We start from the raw sequence: 20089 nt of genomic DNA on the forward strand, positions 1-20089 counted from the left end.
GCCATATCTTCCTTCCAAACACAAGCACCAAAACATTGGCATCACGAAAAAAAATCTGAAAACGGAGAGCTAAAATCCTAGATCGTCGTCGCATCAGTACACCCGCACAAACTTATCTTAAAAAACAATCGAGCTATATTAGACCTTCTGTCAGTACAATAAGAACTTTAAATAATCAAAGATAAAGTTGTGGACCTGTAACTCACAGAGCATGAATTATTGATGCTCCCACAATGGCGTCTGATATTAAACGATAAATAAACGAGGTGGCTCCATGCCGGAATTTATAATGCGTTTTTAAGACATCTAAAATGGCGATAGAGGATTTTTAAACTGACGAAAATGAATGGTGTCTTTAGTTGGACCAAGTTTTGTGTTTGGTCGCGTCTACTTATTCTGAATCAGCACCATTTTTCCACCAAAATACTTTAGTATCATCAAAGTTTGTACAAAAACATATTTGATGCAATCAACTGGTTTATGCAAAATAATTATATAGGTATCTGAATTAATTTTTGCTAGCTGTTTTGTATTAGAGTTTGCATTATGAGTCAAAGAGAAATAGTTTGTTACTTTATTTTACATCGTTTTTATAGCCAACTTGAATTATTAATTACGAATTCAAATCAATTCTTGAATTGGAATTATGTTATCCAACGTACTGTACACACTGTTCGTATCGCTGGTTATTGCTAAAGACAATGAAATAATTTTTCAAATAAAACCTGAAACTTTAATCAACACCTTTAAGTCGTTGAAAACCTCAGGATATTTTCAAAAACTAGCTGATGAATTTGCGCTTAAAACAGCGGAACAGTTCATTAAACAACTCAAAAATCAGCAAAAGAGCCAAAAGAGGTAAGTAATTTAAGTCGTTATAAATTCTACATGATGTCAAAATATTTTCATAAAAAATAAATAATATTGGACAATTTCACACAAGTTGACCCTGCCCCACAGTACTTAAGCTAAATAAGGCTTGGGATGTGGATACTAAACGACAACATACCTACATATATGGTAGATATTGTTATACATACTTAAATACATATAAGACATAAAAGTATTTGTGATGAACACACAAATAAATGTCCTTACTAAGGTTTGAAGCCGAGATTTTTTTAATACCACGTCGGTGGCAAACGAGCATACGGCCCGCCTGATGGTAAGCAGTCACCGTAGCCTATGGGCGCCTGCAACTCCAGATAAATAACATACAGTTATAAAAACAACATGCAGCTTAAGAGGGAAGTATATCACGTACTCGTCCATACAACAATCAGAGAAAATGTTTTTCCACGTCTAAATATTTTCCGTTCTCCATGATTTTTTTAATGTTATAAACACAATGAAAAAATTGGTTTATAGGTTTTAATTTTTTTCCAAATTTACAATTCAAAAAAATGTTTTAAAGCGAAACCTATAAACCTAGAACATATTATGCTGAAGCGATCAACATCAAAATCAAAGTGACTTGTTAAGATTTAGTTAGAAGAAACCGTTTTCTCCCGAAATGGAAAATTCATAGAAAAAGTTCAGTTATTTCGTTACGATCGCAAAGCTATTCTTCTCTCTTAAAGTACGTATTTTACTACCGACGGCATTTGGGCCCTCAACTATAACTTACGGTTATACACGATGGAGCACTTAACACAGATTAATGCAGCCACGTGGTAACTGCAGTGTATCCTCACGTAGTGTTAAATAATTAGACCTCGGTCTTGCACAAAATGCTAGCTTTTTATATACGATTAGGCGGATCCACACAGAGCGAACTTACTGTGTGGACCCGCCTATTTATATGATCCGTATATCGTATGTGGCCTGTATTAGCTGGATATGAAAAAGATCGAATGCTTTCTGAACCTGCTGATTTTCACATGAAGCGAATACAAAAAGTATAACCGTATACCGCGTACCCGTGTACTGCGAATATAACCGTATTCTGAACTACTTGTCTACTCAAAAACTAGATAACGTTAATAATCTGTTACATAATCTGATACAATAATTAATACAATTCCTAAACATTTTTAGTTTTACAAGCACACGAGAACAATTGGATGAATTGCCCAAACCTCTTCAAAGTTCAACTTCAAACAGACTTCGTAAAGCGTCAATAGGTCAAGCGGTATAATAACTACTCAGTAAGTAATAATGAATCGTTTTCTCTTTATCACCTGTGTTTACATAATAAAATATTTGTTTAGAAGCCGCAGCCAGTAATTTTGGACGGCAAAGTGTCTCACGACGACGATGTTCAACGGAGAATTAAAAGCACATCAAAACAAAAAGCCAGCGATAGAGTTTCTTCTGAAGAAAGAAGAAGTGAACAGGTAATGTTGACTCTTATGGAAACGCCTCCACCGGATGGAGATAACTTGGAAAATGAATCAGTCCTCACAGAAGTGGAAGAAAAGAAGACCGAAAATCCTTTGAATTTCTATAAAATTAATGGCAAGCATTTTAGAAGATATGATTTCTTCTGGAAATAAAAAATCTATATTAAAAAAACTTATTATTATTGATATATTACCATTAGAACGGGATCGTTTGATTATTCATATTCAAATTTAGATAAGACGGAAACAAGCTAACACTTGCTGCAACTTACAAAAATTAAATAGAACAAAAATCATGTAATAAGATAGACCCACAACGCTTGTTAAGTTACGTAACCAGCCTAGCTTTATCGAAGTAGTTCATCCTCCTATGTTTGGTCCACAGGGTCTGAATGCGCCCACTTTCGACACATGCACATCGCCTCATTAACTTTTATAGACTGCCAATGCAGGCGGGCGCGCGTCGTCGCATCTCGATCTCTTACACGGGCAAGAGAAAAATTGTTGTAAATTGCTATTTATTGGTAATTCGCAAGAACTATGATATTCAAAATATTTATAATACCTATTTAAGTGGTCTGTTAAGTAGAAAAATGTTTGTCGTCAGAATATTTACAATTTTTGTCACAATGACAAGTCCCGAGCAAATATTAAGCGGGGAAAGAAGCTTTCAATTGTTCGAGAACATCATATTATGTCCACAAAAGTAGACCCAACTTTATTATTTACCGATTTTAAGCAAATATAGTAAATACAATTATAGCAAATTTAAATAGTAGCAAATTTGACGACCGATCTGTAGTGAGTAGTGACCCTGCCTATGAAGCCGATGGCCCCGGGTTCGAAACCCGGTATGGGTATACCGGTAATGAGCACAGATATTTGTTACTGAGTCAAGGGAGTTTTCTATGTATAGCTTAGTCAATTTGTGTAAGAGTGTACATATATTAATTTATTATTATTATTCATTAAATACTTTCAAGGGACACGTAAATTATTTATTTATTTTTTAGTTAAGAAATTAAGAAGCTCTATTTTAAGGGACTATTCTGAAACTTTGCTTTTAAATTAAATTGTTCCCAATCACAATTTAATATTTCTGTACTTAAAATGACTACGTTATACACCTACATTTTTGGCACGGGAACACATGTGCTCTAAATCGGTTTATTCCCGTGCCGTCATATAATGGTAACGTTACATTAGCACTCACTATATCGAATTACGCCCTCATAACGGCCAGCGCATAATATTTTACGAGTGCTCCGATAGGCGAATCAAATTCCGAAAGTCTTTGTAGCTCCTTTATGGCATTCTTATTTAATATGTCGCAGCGATCGCCCTTTGTTTTCTTATTCTGTTTATTGGTTTGTGATATGACCGAATGGACTTGATCGAATTTAAGTATGGTCATAGTCTGTTTAGTATGCTGAGATAATCGTGATTTTGCTCGTCTATCTTGCAGCGCAGTTTTATGTAGCTAGTTCAAATACTAACCGGGCAAGAGAGTTTTATTTTATACATTTTAGTACATACATCAAGTCAGTACTACATATAAACAATGGTTTATAACTATTACATTAACTATTCCGTTACGCTATCGATTTGAAGTATCTTTATGTACCTTTACGAATTATAAGTCGCAATCAAAATATTACAGGGTACCTAGCCCAACATTGGTTCAAACGTCTAGATTTCTAGAGAAATGCCTAAAGATACAAAATATCTTAAAATAAACGTTGAAAGCATTACATTCTTAAATTCATGAGTAAGAATATTGTTTATTAAATTCTCAAAGATTTACAGATGGGAAGTTAACTTCTAACATTACAACTCAAGAATTCCGAAAATTATGACATCACGTCAGCCTTAAAATTAAACACGAAATATTTTTACGAGACACTTTTATTAAAACACCTCTTAACATTCGAATGACAAAATTAAATTCCAAATTTAATTTTATAACGCATTCATTGAGCATACTTCTCGAGGGAGCTAAGGCGTTTTATAAGGACGTCTTTAGAGAGCAACGACCGAAAAATGTCTGTATTTTAAATCGTTTATTGTAAATTTTAATGCAATTTAACTGGTATGCATCAGACTCAAAGATCGAGCTTGAATCGTAAAGAATTTTAATCTTAAAGTGGTATTGAGAATGTTTAATACCAGTACTAGTATGATTATAAATCTATAGTTGTCTCAATAACCTGTGATCTATTCGACTCGGTAAAGCGAGAGATGCATCGTGGCTCCCATTTTACGAAAAGTTCACTTTTCTCATAATTTTACCATAAATTAGCGATAGTTATAATGTGTCATTCTGACATGCCAAATAAAGACAACTTGTTTGTAAATTGCATCCAAACCTCAGAATAAAAATCCTTTTTTTATTCTGGCCATGCCAACCCGCATAGTGTGACTAGCAGTCGCAAACCAGTTAAAACCTACGTGTAGACGAATTTTACGCCAAAAATCACTGGCCGCACTGGCTTAACGGTTGAAAAATGAAAAACAATTCCAATTTGGAACGTCAAGCGTCACTGGAACGTAAAACATCTTAACAGTAGGTCTACTCTATACAAAACTCCCCTCAAGCTAAATTGCGATTGCGTATGTAAGTAAAATTGGTAGATTTGGGCTTCAAAACAAAGAGAAGTCATTCTCGTAAAATGTAAATTCTTAACGTATATTAGCTCTCGCACTGAAATACTGAATTAGTTTACAATATTTTATTTATCTTGAGTTTACAACAATTAAAACTAAAAGATCGGTTTAGATATCCTTAATATCTAATACGTAATAATACGAACACATACACGTTATAATATGAATAACATTTTTTTTATCATCACACTCCGTGATTGTTGAGTAATTTAGGGTCTTAGCTAAATTAGTTATTCAATATTTATTTACGCTATGGAATGTCCAATTTAGCTAAAATCCTAAATGGCTCAATAACCACAGAGCGTGACTGTACATCGAACATCCAACGAGAAGAACGTATGTCTATAGAAAACAGCGAGAAAATTAATTTGACGATTCTTTAATCGATAATTCTTTGTTATTATTGATCCTGCTAATAAGTAAGGTTACTAGAGGAGGAAATTACCAATTGTATTTCGTTATTTTCGTTCTTCTGTATAACCTGTATTATTATGTGCGCCGTTTGAATTTAGAAGCGATGTGTGCGCGTCGAGGCGTCAGCGTGGCGGAGCGGGCATCCAGGGGGACGCGTCGTAGGAATTTCCAAAATCGAATTTCGAATGTTAGCCCACCATGTTTAATTTTTGGTCGGCTGATATTTCAGAGATACTAAAAGCGAACAACTATCAAAATATTATTGATATATAATTATAAAACATACAATTAATTAAAGGCACGAAATTATTGAAGGGATGGTTAATGTTATTTAAAAACCGGCTTGTATACGAAAATTTGTGAAGAGTTTTCATTGAGCTTTGCTATTGCGCCTCGATTGATAAGCAAATCACTACTATCCCATGTAAAAACCTGTAACTGTGTACGACCATCCTTGAAGTCAAATTAATCTTAACAAAATTCTTTGACATTAAGGCAAATCATATTTTCATTTTATCGCAAAGTAACTGAGATTCTTTTATTTGTTCAAACTCTTAACCAAATTTTTGTAACGATGTTGGGCGAGGAATTGAATATGCCACCTGAATGGCACTTTATATGCGCAGTAAATCATATTAAAACAGTAAGCATGTTTTTTTTTTCATAATATGTACGATATACTACTACATTCAGCGACAGACAGAAAGAGGTGGCGGCAAATTGTCAAAGAGAAGCTGTTCCCTAGAAGTGGCCACGACCCTCTGTGATGAGGAAACCGATGCAAGGAGGAGGATGTTATTTTAGTCAGTTCGAACCGAAATTTTGTCTGATATTACTTACTAATATAATTCAATATTAATTAGGTACAGGTACGAAATTGTGGAAATGTCAGTTTACCGTTTACTTGAGTAACGTATATTATTCTTAGTAAAAGCATTTTTGACGATGTACTGTTTGGGAAATGTGTTCTGGGCACACGATGTATTACAGCGCCCGCTCGAGCGTCAAATTGCGCGCTCGTTGTTTGTAATAAACTCGATATTTCGCCGGAGTCATGCCGAGATTAAGCCTTCACTCTCCTGAAATACATGGTTAGCAAATTATGAATGCCATATCTTCAGTAAACAAGATTGTTGCCATAAGCATATCATGTTGTAAACAATATAGATATAGTTTATGATAGGAAACAATCACCATTGGATATTTTGTAGTGAATACCATGAACGACTCTATATGAAACATTTCCTATTGGTCGAATTTCATTTTATAAACATTTCATCAGCACGTTATTTTCCTGTAACTTTCCTTTCACGTGACTACAACAGTTACAAAGTACCTAAGTACGAATAAGCAGCTTTCTTTAAACCGCTTATCATTATAACGGGGGAGCATTGTGTACTTTGTAAAGTGCACTTTGGAACTGGTTAAGTATTAGGTAATCTATTGGCATAAACAGAGTTTTGCGTTGCTCTTTCTGATTTACGGGTAAATCTGTGAAGTACCAGGAATGTGTTATCCTCTGTATCTGTATTTATAATTAAATGAGATCGTTAATGTTAAGTTTAAACAAATTTCCGCAAATTTTGACAATTTCATCTGTTATTTTCGTTAGGTTTTATTTTTTGTTAGCAATCGGTGTTTGAAAATAAAATGATGTAATTAAGAGAGTAAAATGGGGAAATAAGTAACAAACTCATTGTGCAAAACTTCCTGCCTCGCTTAGCGAAACTGTGGAATAAATTGCCGCTTGCGGTATTTTCGGATCGATACGACCTTCAAACCTTCAAGAAAAGAGCGTCCTCCCATCTTAAATACCAGCAACGCACTTAAAACCCCTTTGGTGTTGCAGGTGTCCATGGGCGACGGTAATCGCTTACCATCAGGCGATTCGTCTGCTCGTTTACCTCCTGTATACCTATTTCAACATCTTTAAATTACTAATTATTTGACCCTTTTTAGTTCTATGTGATATCTGAAGTAACGTACCTAGTACCTATTTATATTTTTGTGTATAGTAACATATTATGTACCTACCTAATCGTTACATACTTGCTAGCGCACATCAAACAAAATTCAAAATGGCGGAGCAAATATCAACCCATCGAACCTCATTTGACCAATATTAGTTTGTTGGCCTGCAAACATTTACTTCCCGACTCATAACGGTTTCCAAACGTAATTACCGGCCTCAAACCGATAGATTAAACTACAGTTATCGTGTCATTGTCTAAACTTGTTTACTACGTACGTTATTACTTATCGTATTAGTTCGAAAGCCACTGGCAGAAGAAAGTTAGAAGATTAAATGAAAAACATTGTCTAGTTGGTTAGCTTACTTATTTATTAATATTTCGTCAGGTGACAGGTTTGTTTAATATTATTTAGTAATTAGTGAGTACCAGAACTCACTAATTACTAAAAAAATATTAATCAAAAATCAACCTTATTAAGGTATGAGTATGGATCACTATGGCTATTAACTTGTGGTAGTAATTAGTGAGCTTTGGTTGTCTCCTGACGATTTATTAATGTGACTTCAAGAAAAAATATTTGTTTTACATATGTAAAATTGATAAAGATGATGGTAACATGGGATGAGTGAAAATTTTTACGTAAACATTACGGGACAAAACTGTTAACGCATTGAACCGATAACTCTCCGTTTTCAGTAAGAAATACCAGTAAGTAGGGCTTTGCTGAAAATGTTTTGCGGTTAATAGGCCAATTCGAGTTTTTGTTATAGGATCTGATCCGATATGAAACTGATCTGTCAGTGACAAAAGTGGCGTTTTTGGTTGAAGAAATGACATTTTTGGCACTGACAGATCAGTATCATATCGAAAACAGATCGAATAATTAAAACTCGAATTGGCCTTTAAGTTGAACATTTTCGAGCAAGTTGCATAAAATACAAATAAGCACTAACAAAAGGTTTTAACATAAGCGTATTAGAATAAAGAGTTCTTAATGTGCAATTTAGAATTTTTATTTTCCCTCATTCTTATCTTTAAAAAGGCCTCGGCTCCTAATTGCTTCACCTATAAAATAAAAGGAGAAAGCATCTGCATTTAAGTTGGAGGCTGACTACAAGCGGAGTAGAGGAGATATTCGGGGGGCGTTAACGCGAAACACAGAGTGACTGGAAATATAATGAACAAATCAAATGTAGCGTTTTCAAATTACTTATATGTACGAGTATAACTATTAGTGAACCCGAGACAAATCAAATATCTCTTAAATATTTTTCAATTATTTTCTGTTATTCGATTGTGGTCTAATTTTATAAATATGGCTAGGTATATAGTGCAATACTCATATTACCGACATTACCCTATAAATATATCTGAATATGAAAATAGAAGTTAGTGTAAGGCCTGAGTGGACGCTTGAGTTGGGCGTGCGGCGCGGCGGGGCAGGGCGTGCGGCGTGCATGTTAAATAAATGCAAACGTATAGGAGCGGCCTTACCCGCTGCTCAAATCACTTGTGATCCCGACGCCACGCTGTACGCTCTGCCGAACGCTCCACCGTCCACTCAGGCTAAGGTCATGCAGGGTAAGCACTTACTCTATTACAAAATGTAATTCAAAATTTCATTCTGCAAGTAGGGCTCAAGGGCTCTTTTAGAAGTCAATAAAACATTTATAGTAACATCATAGTGACATGAAAAATATATAACAACATTTATAAATATAACAGCCAATACCTGATCACATCACATTATAATAATCTTAAAATAAATAATTACTACAATACAATAGAGATGTATATTCTCTATGGTTAAAAGACTTACGTTGCATTGGGTAGTCGCGAACAGTGGCGCCCCGCTTTCAAGTAATGATGCCTCGAATACACTCGCCCTAACGATCTTTATTATTATTTTGGGCGAGCCCTTTCCTTGTTTAATTAATAAAAACTCCTTTTTATTCTGCATTTAATTAATATATTTTATTACCCCTGGTTACCTAATGATGTAACCTAAACTCGTGCTTAATTGAAAATGGCAAAATAACAATTAATTCAACGCTAAGGAGTATGATATTTGATTGAATAAGCAGACTTTAAAATGATTAATGATGTTTTAATTAAATAAAAATATTTAAAAAAGACTTTTATCCTATTCGAGCACCCGTTGCCAAGCACTAAAGTATCAGAACCAGGTGTCGTCGGTGCAAACTCAACGTACCTACCAAAGAATTGTTTTGAATTTAAGGAAATAAAGCACACACACATACGTTTTACATTTTAAATACGCCTTGTTGTACACACACCTTATGTCTTGAGGTTACATCAAAAACGTGAAAACCATGCTGTACATTTATTAAAGTGGGGATTTCATAATCACTAGGTCTTTAGATCCGAAGCATATCTTTATGACCCGGCCTTTATATTAACTTATTGCCCGCTAAATGATTGCATTAACCAATTATATATTTTTTTATCAATCAATCTTTCTCATATCAATTCACGCGACTCCTTCTCCTCTACGCAATATATTACCCGGTTTACGCAATATATTATTAATGGTATTATTGTATTCAATTATTATCTAACTGAAAAGTTCTACCATCAATGCTTCCTGCCGACTGTATTCATTCAGCCCATCGCTTCATCAGGGTCGCAAAAAGGTGAAAAGCAATTTGATCCTGCCCGACTATCTAGACTGAAGGCTCATAAGGCCATCCATGCCTACAACGTGAAGCTACAAAAACAAAACTATACCAGAAAAATAGTTTCATGAAAGCTTTGGCAACGGATCATTCTGTTCAAAAGAACATGGATTATTCATAGAAAGTAATTATCACAAAATATTTTTAATAAATATTCAGTTAAAGCTTTTTTCGTTTCTTATCTTCTTCTTTAACCCAGCTTTTTTTCCCGCCTAGCGCCAGGGTCTCGCTTTCCTACTTAATCTTCTCCACGTTCACGTTTCTTATAAATGTAAAAAATAATTACTTTAAGACTTATAAATATCACAACATTTCTTGTCAATAATAAAGTTGCTACGTAGAAAGTTTTGCTCAAGTAAGTTCCTGCTGTATTTTTTTTTGGCTTTTTAATTATTGTCCTACCAGGGTTTTTCAATGACAATACGTAATATTTAAATAATACCTTGATGTAAATGTAATAAGTAACTTAAGAATGTCTTTGGTACATGGCGTCGTTCAAAATTACAGCTGTAACAAAGGAGATGCATTAATGTTGGAAACTATCAAGGCTTCCCAAAATTCGTACATCCCCGCCTTGACATGCCCGGCGTTCGTGGAATAAGTGCCCGCGCGGCGTGCCCCGGATTCCGGCCCAACCCTTTAAATATAGCCGACTTGTTTAGGGCTAGGCTCTTATTTACGAGTGCGAATAGATATTTGTGTGACATTGGGATATCTTCGAAATTGTCTTTTTTCAGAAAAGTGTTTGAACTGCTGCGAAAACAATACCAGATAATGATTATATTATCCACTTAAATATTTGCGGAAACGTGCGGATAAATTATGAATATCGTAGTATTGACGATAAACTAATGATTTATTTCATCACCTATTCTTGGAAATGTCTTTCGTTAAAATAACTCTCCTTTGAAGATCCGTATTTAAATATACGCATTCTGCCAGAGTGTTGCTTACAAAACCCTATTCTTTAAAATCATCTGGAATAGCCCATTTTATGCTGAACCAGATCAAGAAAAACATGAAGCTCTGGGCATTCTCTGAAGTATTAAAAGAATATACCTACTACCGAAATCAGCGAAATATAGGTACACAGAACAGTGTTTGTATCGTTTATTTACGAACAGATAGATTGGATTTACTACATATTCCCAAATTCAGTGTTGTGGGTGAGATTTGTATCATCACGAAATATAACACGTTAATTTTTAACATTGATAAATGTTTCACATTTTCTTTTTACATTTTAAAATATTTGTGCTATATTTTTAGTCATTTTTTAACTGAATAATAATTTGAAAATTATTTTAACAAACATTTAATAGTCATCTACTATGTACACATAGAATTTGTAACAACAAGATACCTTGCTTATCTAACAATTGATACCCTTACAATCACCCTGATCATAGTGGTCATCCATGCGTCACAGCAGATATAATCCCTCCTGATATGCCCCACGCGATGTACGTAGAGCAGTCCCCAATTTGCAATATTCCGCCGAGGCCAACAGAGCGTCTCACTGCCAATTTTACGTCGCACACAGCCCCTACGGACGTCCTGCGACCGATGCATAGGAAGCACACGCCGATAGACAAAGTATAATGGACGTACAGCCATTATTCTCTGCAACGTCTTTGATTCTAGAACGGAACTGTTATAAGAATTGACATTTTTGTCCATGCGTTTCTACGAACCTTATTTTTCTATGTTCTTTGCTATCTCAAAAGAACCATACTATATAGATACGCAAACTTTGTAATTGCCTTGATTTTTAATACTAAAACTACATACAAAGTATTTTAGTAACCGGGTTTTTATGGTCGACAAAAAAGAAGGCAACCCTGACAAACTGATGTGTTCAGTGAGAATAAAAATAAAATCTTTGGTTTCTTTACTACAGTATAATTAGTTGAGTATGGGATTCGTCTACTACCTACTACTCAATAAAATGAGTTACTGTAGTCAGTTACTTAAGTAAATAATTTCTAAAAAATGGGTTATAGACAGTCGTGGTTTGTCGCAGATCACATGACACCTGAGCCTCGAGCAAGCACACAAACCAAGTAGTGAGTCAAAATCAACAACAAATTCCCCATGATGGACAATTATTACACTATTTAACAAAGATCGTCTTATACAAACGTTTATTTTTCTCTGGATAAGGTGGGATTAAATGTACATAAGCATCGATTGAAAATAACGAACAAAGTACTAAATTGAAATAATTGAACACAAAATATATTTATCATAGGGTTTTCCAGTTTTATAAGAATTGCCAATAAAGAGTAAAAGGAACATAAGGAGTAAAAATGCCAGTAAATTTAACGTATGGTTATAATCTTATTGTAAAATTTATAATTGCGATAATAGGGGACTATGTGTATAATAGGGAGAAATAAAATATTAAATGAATCAATATAAAATACGGATTCATTAAATATTTCTCCTTATTGCAGCAGCAATAACTTGTTTACACTAATGGGAAGCTATATAAAAGTAGCTTAATGCTTATGGTCATTTAGTGGCACCGAGAATGGTAAAATAATATCATATTACCATGATATTAAAAAGTAACAAGATTCGTAGCAGTTACCTAATACAGTATTATTATACTCATTAACGCTGCAGCATAAAGGCCGAAAATTCCAACGCAACATATGCCAAATTACGAGTTACATTAAAATATTCGTTACTCTTCTATTAAATCGCTATATTGCGGAAATGTGGTGCTACGAATTACGGAGTGCTACGCAGCGTAGCACACGGATTTGAATAGTGTGCCGAGAGTTCGGACAACATTTTACATGGAGGCTGATTTGAACTTACTTTAATTGTATTTAATTGTAATTTCTTACACTGAAACTCATTGGTCCAGAAATGACAGTTTTGACAATTGAAATAACAGTTTCTGAACCTGACCTGACCAACGAGCATGAAAAAAACAGTTATGGATATGATGTGCCAGTTCAACCAGAAATATGACTGTTGACAGCTTACTGATTATTGGGATATGTCGCCATACCTGCCACATTCTAATAAGTATGTAAGTAAGAAAGTGACAGGTATAATGACAAGCAATAAAATAACCATTTCATAACACTAACAAGACGAATAGGCCTCCATATAACATTGTCAAAACATAACTGTCCTATACGCTCTTCGAAAACTATCTTCTACAGACAGATAATACGGTAGCCTGAAACCGTTCTAAATGTGGGTCTCACCAATAAAAGTATTGCAAACTGATTAGCTACAACTTCGGGTTATTATACCCCGTACGGGTTAATGTCTCGTTCAATAATATGAACCTACACTATATAATATACAATATGCTTAGTCTATCCAATTTGTATTGTGCCGGCCATCGTACGCCGATCTCGGGATTGCCTACTCGGTTATTGTCAGTGGCCGATCTTCGTACTAATAGGTACTCTGCTATGCGGATAATTACATTAGGTACGGTAAGTTCAATCAATCGAGAGTTCCTGACTATATTGGGATATGAAGGAAGCAGATCAGAAGTTACATTTAACTATGGTCATTGCTGATCATCCGACCAACGTAGTATAAAAAATGCATATAGAAAAAGCCTGTGATTTATCCGATATGACTACTAAACATACTTGTCATAGAGAAATAAGTCAGCTTATAGTGCTCACGATTGCAAATATGGCCCCCCTTTGGGAAATCCGGATTTTCGGATAATGGCTCGGCCGAAATCCGAACTTCGGATAATCCGGATTGCAGTCCCTATGCTACTCCATACATAGACAAAATTGTGAGCTTTAGAAAACTTATTTCTAAATAATAAATAAAACAAGTAATAAAATTTAAGCTTAATAAGTATTAAGATTTAAGCGAGTTTCTAAACTTATTAATAACGGGAATTCATACTTACGTATTATTTATTTAGTAAGGAGTGCGCACTGTAAGCTTACTATTTCTCTCTCTGCTAAATATGTAACTTAGGTTTAACAAACTCCAACAATCAAATTAAAAACGTGCAGTACGTAACACAAGTAAATAAGATTGTTGTATTTTTTTTTAATACAAAGATTCAACCACCAGAGGGAAATTAAGGCGACCATCAGGCCATCACACTGGAGCCGAAGGACGCGGCGAGGGTGTGTACGAATAAGTGAGATAGTGCATGGCGGTAGTGCTATCTTGCTTGCACACGGTTGATATTAGTACAAGTGCATCGCACTTGTAGGGGTATTGATATCAAATTAATATTATACTTTACGTTTCCGGTACAACCCGGTTAGAGAGAATCATAATAAAAACATGTACAACAATGCTTTGAACAATAGGCTAATAGAAAACGGCCCATAAAAACAATGCATTTTAATCCATTGGTGCACAATGCAGTTGGAGCGCGGGTAATGAAACAAAAAGCCTTGCTGCAACACAACTACGCCCACTACGAGCAATTTCATTCTGTAGAGATATAAAAAAATCTGGGTCAGGTAGGACGTGCTCCTAGTGTTGCTAGAGATAGGAGGGTTCTTATACGGTTACTGGATAAGCCGTTATATAATTTTATGATTAACGATATTGTGAATAGGTAATTGATACTTATAGGTACTTAAATAATTACAGACTGTCCAGCGGCAGATATTCGATTTTAAAGTTATAAAAAAACTAAAACTAAAAACATTTATAAACCAGAACTATTTTTAGAAACATCTAATTGCTTCACCATCTCCTTCATCAAAATGTTATAACAACTCTTACTTTTAGTACTGTTCGATTGTGTTTTGTTCAAATGCTTTGCCTTTAGGCGTGCTAAATCCCTTCCCATTTTCAAAAATCGTTTGAAAACTCATTACCTTTCGCTGCCTTAACTTGCCTTTATTTATGATTGTAAAATATGTATGTATTTATGTGTATTTATATTATTAATAGGTATTATATTAAAATATGCATATAATTGTTTGTCTTCAGTTTGTTGAATTATATATATATTGGCACTACCCGTTCAATGTTTTAAATTCCTAGTTTCCTGTTTACCAAAGGTTATTTTGGAAGAGATCGCTTCTTAGCGATAAGACCGCCTGTTGTTACCTAATAGCTTTTAACTGTATTTTACGTTCTATGTATATTTAACTGTATGGTACACAGTAAAGAATATTTACTTCACTTATTATTTGTCTTTATTAAGAACAGATAAATAAAGATACATGTTTTTTTATATTACATTTACAAAACCTTCAATGACTTCGACCGTCGATGTGTAGTTGTGTTCGCACTCCTCCAAACTTTTCCTCATATGCCGAAATTAATGCAAAACGTCTCGCAGTACTAAGTGAATAGCCTTTCGTTAGATACGCCCTTAATACGAGTAGCATATTCACGCTGCTCTGACAACTATCGATCAAGTGTCACTATCAACCGCAATACTCACGAAACTAAAACACCTCCACCAAAATTAATTGAATGTGAAATCGGAAATGTGCTGCTGGACACCCTGTATTAACGCATTCACCACTGAGCTACGGTCATCGCGCTATTCGTAGCCGTAAACATGGGTTTCTCGGTATCTAGCGAAAATGCTTTGTGGAAACAAAACAACGTGTCGTGATTAGCGGTTGATGTCTTGCGTAAAACCGGGTTTTTTACGTTTTAGACAAAATTACCTACTTCGATTGCTTCATTCCTAAATTAAGATTTTGCGAACGGCCCCTTGTTTATCCATCTATCTGTCAATATTAGTGTCCACCCACCGCTTGCAGTTATAACGCCTATCATAACTAAATTTCTTGGTTGCTCAAAAAAATAGGTTGAAACTAAAAACACGAACATGTTGTGTAGTGGGCTTTGTTTGAATGGAGGATAGTAGACGTTGTAATGCCTGACTATATTCACCTGACATACTCAGATATAACAAAAACGGCCCGTATAAAGGCAGTTCTAGAGAAGCGTTATATCTGGGAACTGCAATTTGATGCGGGACCACGACCGCCTGCAGTTATGATGCCGCTCTAGCTCTATACCCTATCCATAGAGCATAACAGGGTGTTTTTTGCAGATACTAAGTACTAAAGAAAATATTACCTAGTCTAGCACATGGTGCCTTACCAATAGTTCTTCTAGGTTTTTATTTCTAACCTTAAAATTTCATTATATTATGTAACACGAGAAAACACGCTGAAACTAATAATTTTGAAAATTTATGCCAGTTTAACATCCCCTTAAATGCAAATACATTGAAATCGGTAGACCCGATTTCAAGGACTGATTTACATACCTAGCTTACACACATACCTATTCCTCATTTAACGGTAAGATATTAATATAATGGTACCTATTCAGTAAATTTATAAAGTATATTTTTTTTTTTTTTTTAATTTGATTCAGGCAACAAGGCCCATATTACAAATACCTTACAGACTAACATACATATACATTTTATAAAATTACAACTAAACACTATTTAGGCGACAAAACGGCGTGGCTCCGTTGAATCGGCTGCTCTTGTGTCGGATTCGGCAGTTTGCCCCGGAACCTCCGAAACACGACACCCTTCGACCAGAAGTCGGCGCATTCGATGGTCCCCTGCAGCGCTTGCAGCGGCAGCTCAATATTAACACATTGAGTGCCGGGAACACGCTCGGCGGATTCTCTGTCCGTAGTCGCTTTCGTCTACAAGGCGGGAAAACTCTAAGATGCCGATCTTACGTAGCGCTTCGTAAACGTTGGCAGTGAATGTGCTGTGAGAAATGGTAGAAAGTTTTAACCAATATAGATCTGAGAAGAGCGAAAGCTCCATTACCTAGGGACACTACTTACCTACCCTAACGAAAAAAAGAAGCCAATATGTTTGTTCCCGTCATTCAATATACATACGGATAACTTTTCTAAAATAATTCAGAATCACGGTCGTTCTCAAAAACTATTGAAGAAAACGTCTACTGTCACGAACGTCAGTTCTTTTCAAGGTGTAACCCTCCTAGTCCAAATTCAAATTCCACATTTCCCCACAAAGACTTGAGCTATACACATTCAGCCACAATTAAGAGGCTGAAGGGAATAAAAGGCATTGTGGCCAGTCTGAAAGGAGTGATATACAGCCTTCATCGAACAGCGGGGTTCAACTTATAAATAAAATATGGCGGTTGGATTTGGGACGGTCTTTATATTAAATTCGCGTAAGATTTAGTGGTGACGCGGCGGTTTTCGTGTTCGTATGATCTAGGGTTATGTTTACTAGGATATATTGCTCTCTGAAATATTATCTACGAGTGCTTTTCGTGCCTTGAAACGGTCTGTTGCATACTAAATGATGTTTATTTAAGGCGTCATGACTAGAGCAAGGCGAGGCAGAATTACGAGTACAAGACTGAAGTTTCAGTGGTAGGGCATAATTCTCGTGGATCTGATAGGCGTTGTTATGTAAGATGCAGCGTTGGAATGTCTTAATAAGGTGCAAAATTTGGCGTAGGCATCGCATGGCCGGTCGTTGTAGAAATTCTTCTTCTAGCATGAATCAATGAAGTAGTATCCTATATAATCATTAAATTATCAAGTATTTATATTAAGGTTAAAACCTTTTAAAGATACAATATCTTAATATTTCTAAAGAAAGTACTAAGGTTTTTTAATGTAAGTAAAAAGTTTTTAAAAAAGCGCTAATAAAAGGTTTCATCAATATTTTGACTTAACTATAGGAGAGTAGCTTATTCATTGAAATGAGCATGACGTAACATTTTCTTCACGCTTTTTCATTAAAAGAGGTTTTAACGTAATATTCCTTCCAGACTTAAGTAATACCTACCTACCTATTTGCAAATTTATAATTCATTGAATTTTATAACTTATTGTAAGAGAACAAGGTATATAATCAAATTAGTTTTCTAACGAAGGCACGGAACGTAAGCTAAGCGCCGAAATTTATAATGTTATTCGCGTTCGTACCACCTTATACCAAAGTATTTAAGGGGACGTAGGTTTAGAGGGACAAGCTTTTGAAAAAACGAAGCGCTTTTTTAGATCTCAATAGTTATGGTTGCCGAAAATTTATTTAGAAATCTTGAAGCCTTTCTGTGGTAACTTCATCGAATCCAATCCTGATTTTTCGACTTTCTATCGATAGAAAAAAAACACGAATATAGATCTAAAAAAGCACTTTAAAAATCTGTAACGGATTTGGCACAAACACTGAAAATATGAAAATTACTTCTAAACATGAGAAATATTATGTTTTATCAAACACGTCGATTACTTTTGTTTTAAATTAAAACTTACAAAAAAAATCAAAAACATGATATCCGCAATCCTGGGCACGCACATCCATCTCGCTCACGCTTATGATCAGTGCCTAAGGAGCCTTAAGACTATTATGGCTTGAGGGAATAACTTATTGACGGGAAACTTTTCGCATTAACTACGAGTAGGTACTGTAAACTGTCAAAAACAATTAAGGGGCCGTTACTTGCAAGTATCGGTTTGCTCATCCCAGTGACAGGCGGTCATTAGTTGCATTCACCAGTCAGTGGACGTTGGTTGCACTTAAGAGGGTAGGCCAAGAGGCAACGTCATGAAAATTAATTAAATAAAGATTTATCGGAATAGATTTTTTATGTTGGAGTATTTAACAATTTGTTCGCATATGCCTCTCTAGCACGGCATACTACGCGAGTTGCCTCGCGTGCTGATAAAACTATCAGGTCGCGCCGTTTCTTATCAATATTATGTTGTCGTGTTATGCTGTGTGACGTTAGCACTTTACATAAGACTCACTTGACTGAAACACTATTAACGCTTAATAGCAATTTTAACGACATTTACTTTATTCTAGAAGGTTACTGATTTAGTGTGGTTTCTTTATATTATCAGACTGTTAAACCAGTATCAGCATACTACAACCCTATAATTTTTCAACATTGTTTATTTTCTTTGTCTGTATATTAATACCTACAGATTGATAACCAGACGCTCGTGCACCTAAGTTATTTTAACCAACACAAAAATGTGCCGAGTTACATCTTATAGATACGAACATAAATATGCTTAAACATCGAAAGGTTAAAGGGATACTGAAATATGTTTTATGACTCTTCTCTTGGACTATACTTGCACTGACTACCCTCACCCTCGATGATTTGAGTTTAATATCCTCGTGGAGTGCATTCCTTCACGAGGGTCGGGGGCCAGAGGGTTCCATGGCCGCGGAGGGTTCTATAGGCAGGCACAAAGTTATTATGGTACAATGACGGGGTATGAAAAGAATTGAAATCGTATGGGAATTCAAAATGGCAAACACTTTGACACTGAGATTGATTGAGGTTCCCAATTCTGGGTTTGTTTTGATGTAATACTTATGGGTATGGTAATGTTATTTGCTGTTTTAATGGTTTCAAATTTTTCATAGAGTTAATAAGACGAAGTTAAATCCATGTATAGAATTAGATTAAAATGGCATTAAATGTATATTTCTTTAGTACACTGTCTTACGTCATATATTCATTAAATAAGTATGTTGTTGATGAAGTTTTTTTTGTAAACTATGAACACCTTACATAAATAATATGTCATTGAACATGGTGTTGTATCCGACTCACTGGATAAAGTCGCTCATACTAATTAAAATTAGTTGGAGAGAAAACCTAACCTTTGAAGATTTCTAATTGCTACAAAGAAAAACGCGTTTACTAATACATCCTGCGCATATGTATCAGCAAATCACAAGGAAACGCCAAACATTTTTCGCCAAGCACCCTCCAAACTACAACTTAGTCATATCTTATATGATATAGATATACGTGTGTCTGCACCCCCGTTCAAGTCATACTAAACATATTAGCGACATTCCGGCCACGGCTAATAGGCCGTGACGTCATAAATTCAATGCAATGGGGATGCTTGTGACGTCATCGTGTTTAGCGTTTGATTGTAGTGCAACGGCCTGCACTGACTCTAATGAAAGTCAATAAAAATAGTGTTAATAGTAGAGGTTTAAAAAGTACTTAAATAAAATAAAATAAAACTCTCCATCGTC

General features: G+C 35.2%; 1 protein-coding gene across 1 annotated transcript; it reads left to right on the forward strand.

Annotated features, from left to right (window-relative positions):
- Positions 1–529: 529 nt before the first annotated feature.
- On the forward strand, positions 530–3083 carry LOC133519451 (uncharacterized). Its single transcript, XM_061853456.1, has 3 exons — positions 530–858; positions 2038–2131; positions 2211–3083. The coding sequence occupies exons 1-3, from the start codon at positions 647–649 to the stop codon at positions 2493–2495; spliced, it is 591 nt and encodes a 196-aa protein (XP_061709440.1). The 5' UTR covers positions 530–646; the 3' UTR covers positions 2496–3083.
- Positions 3084–20089: the final 17006 nt, after the last annotated feature.

Source organism: Cydia pomonella, chromosome 7 (genome assembly GCF_033807575.1).
Source record: "Cydia pomonella isolate Wapato2018A chromosome 7, ilCydPomo1, whole genome shotgun sequence".
Lineage (NCBI taxonomy): Eukaryota > Metazoa > Arthropoda > Insecta > Lepidoptera > Tortricidae > Cydia > Cydia pomonella.

Bases quoted from the DNA above. Each gene is read 5' to 3' on its own strand.
- LOC133519451 (XM_061853456.1), top strand. From the start codon at position 647: ATGTTATCCAACGTACTGTACACACTGTTCGTATCGCTGGTTATTGCT. The intron at 859-2,037 runs GTAAGTAATTTA...AAACATTTTTAG, and splicing joins CAGCAAAAGAGCCAAAAGAG to TTTTACAAGCACACGAGAAC. The intron at 2,132-2,210 runs GTATAATAACTA...ATATTTGTTTAG, and splicing joins AAGCGTCAATAGGTCAAGCG to AAGCCGCAGCCAGTAATTTT.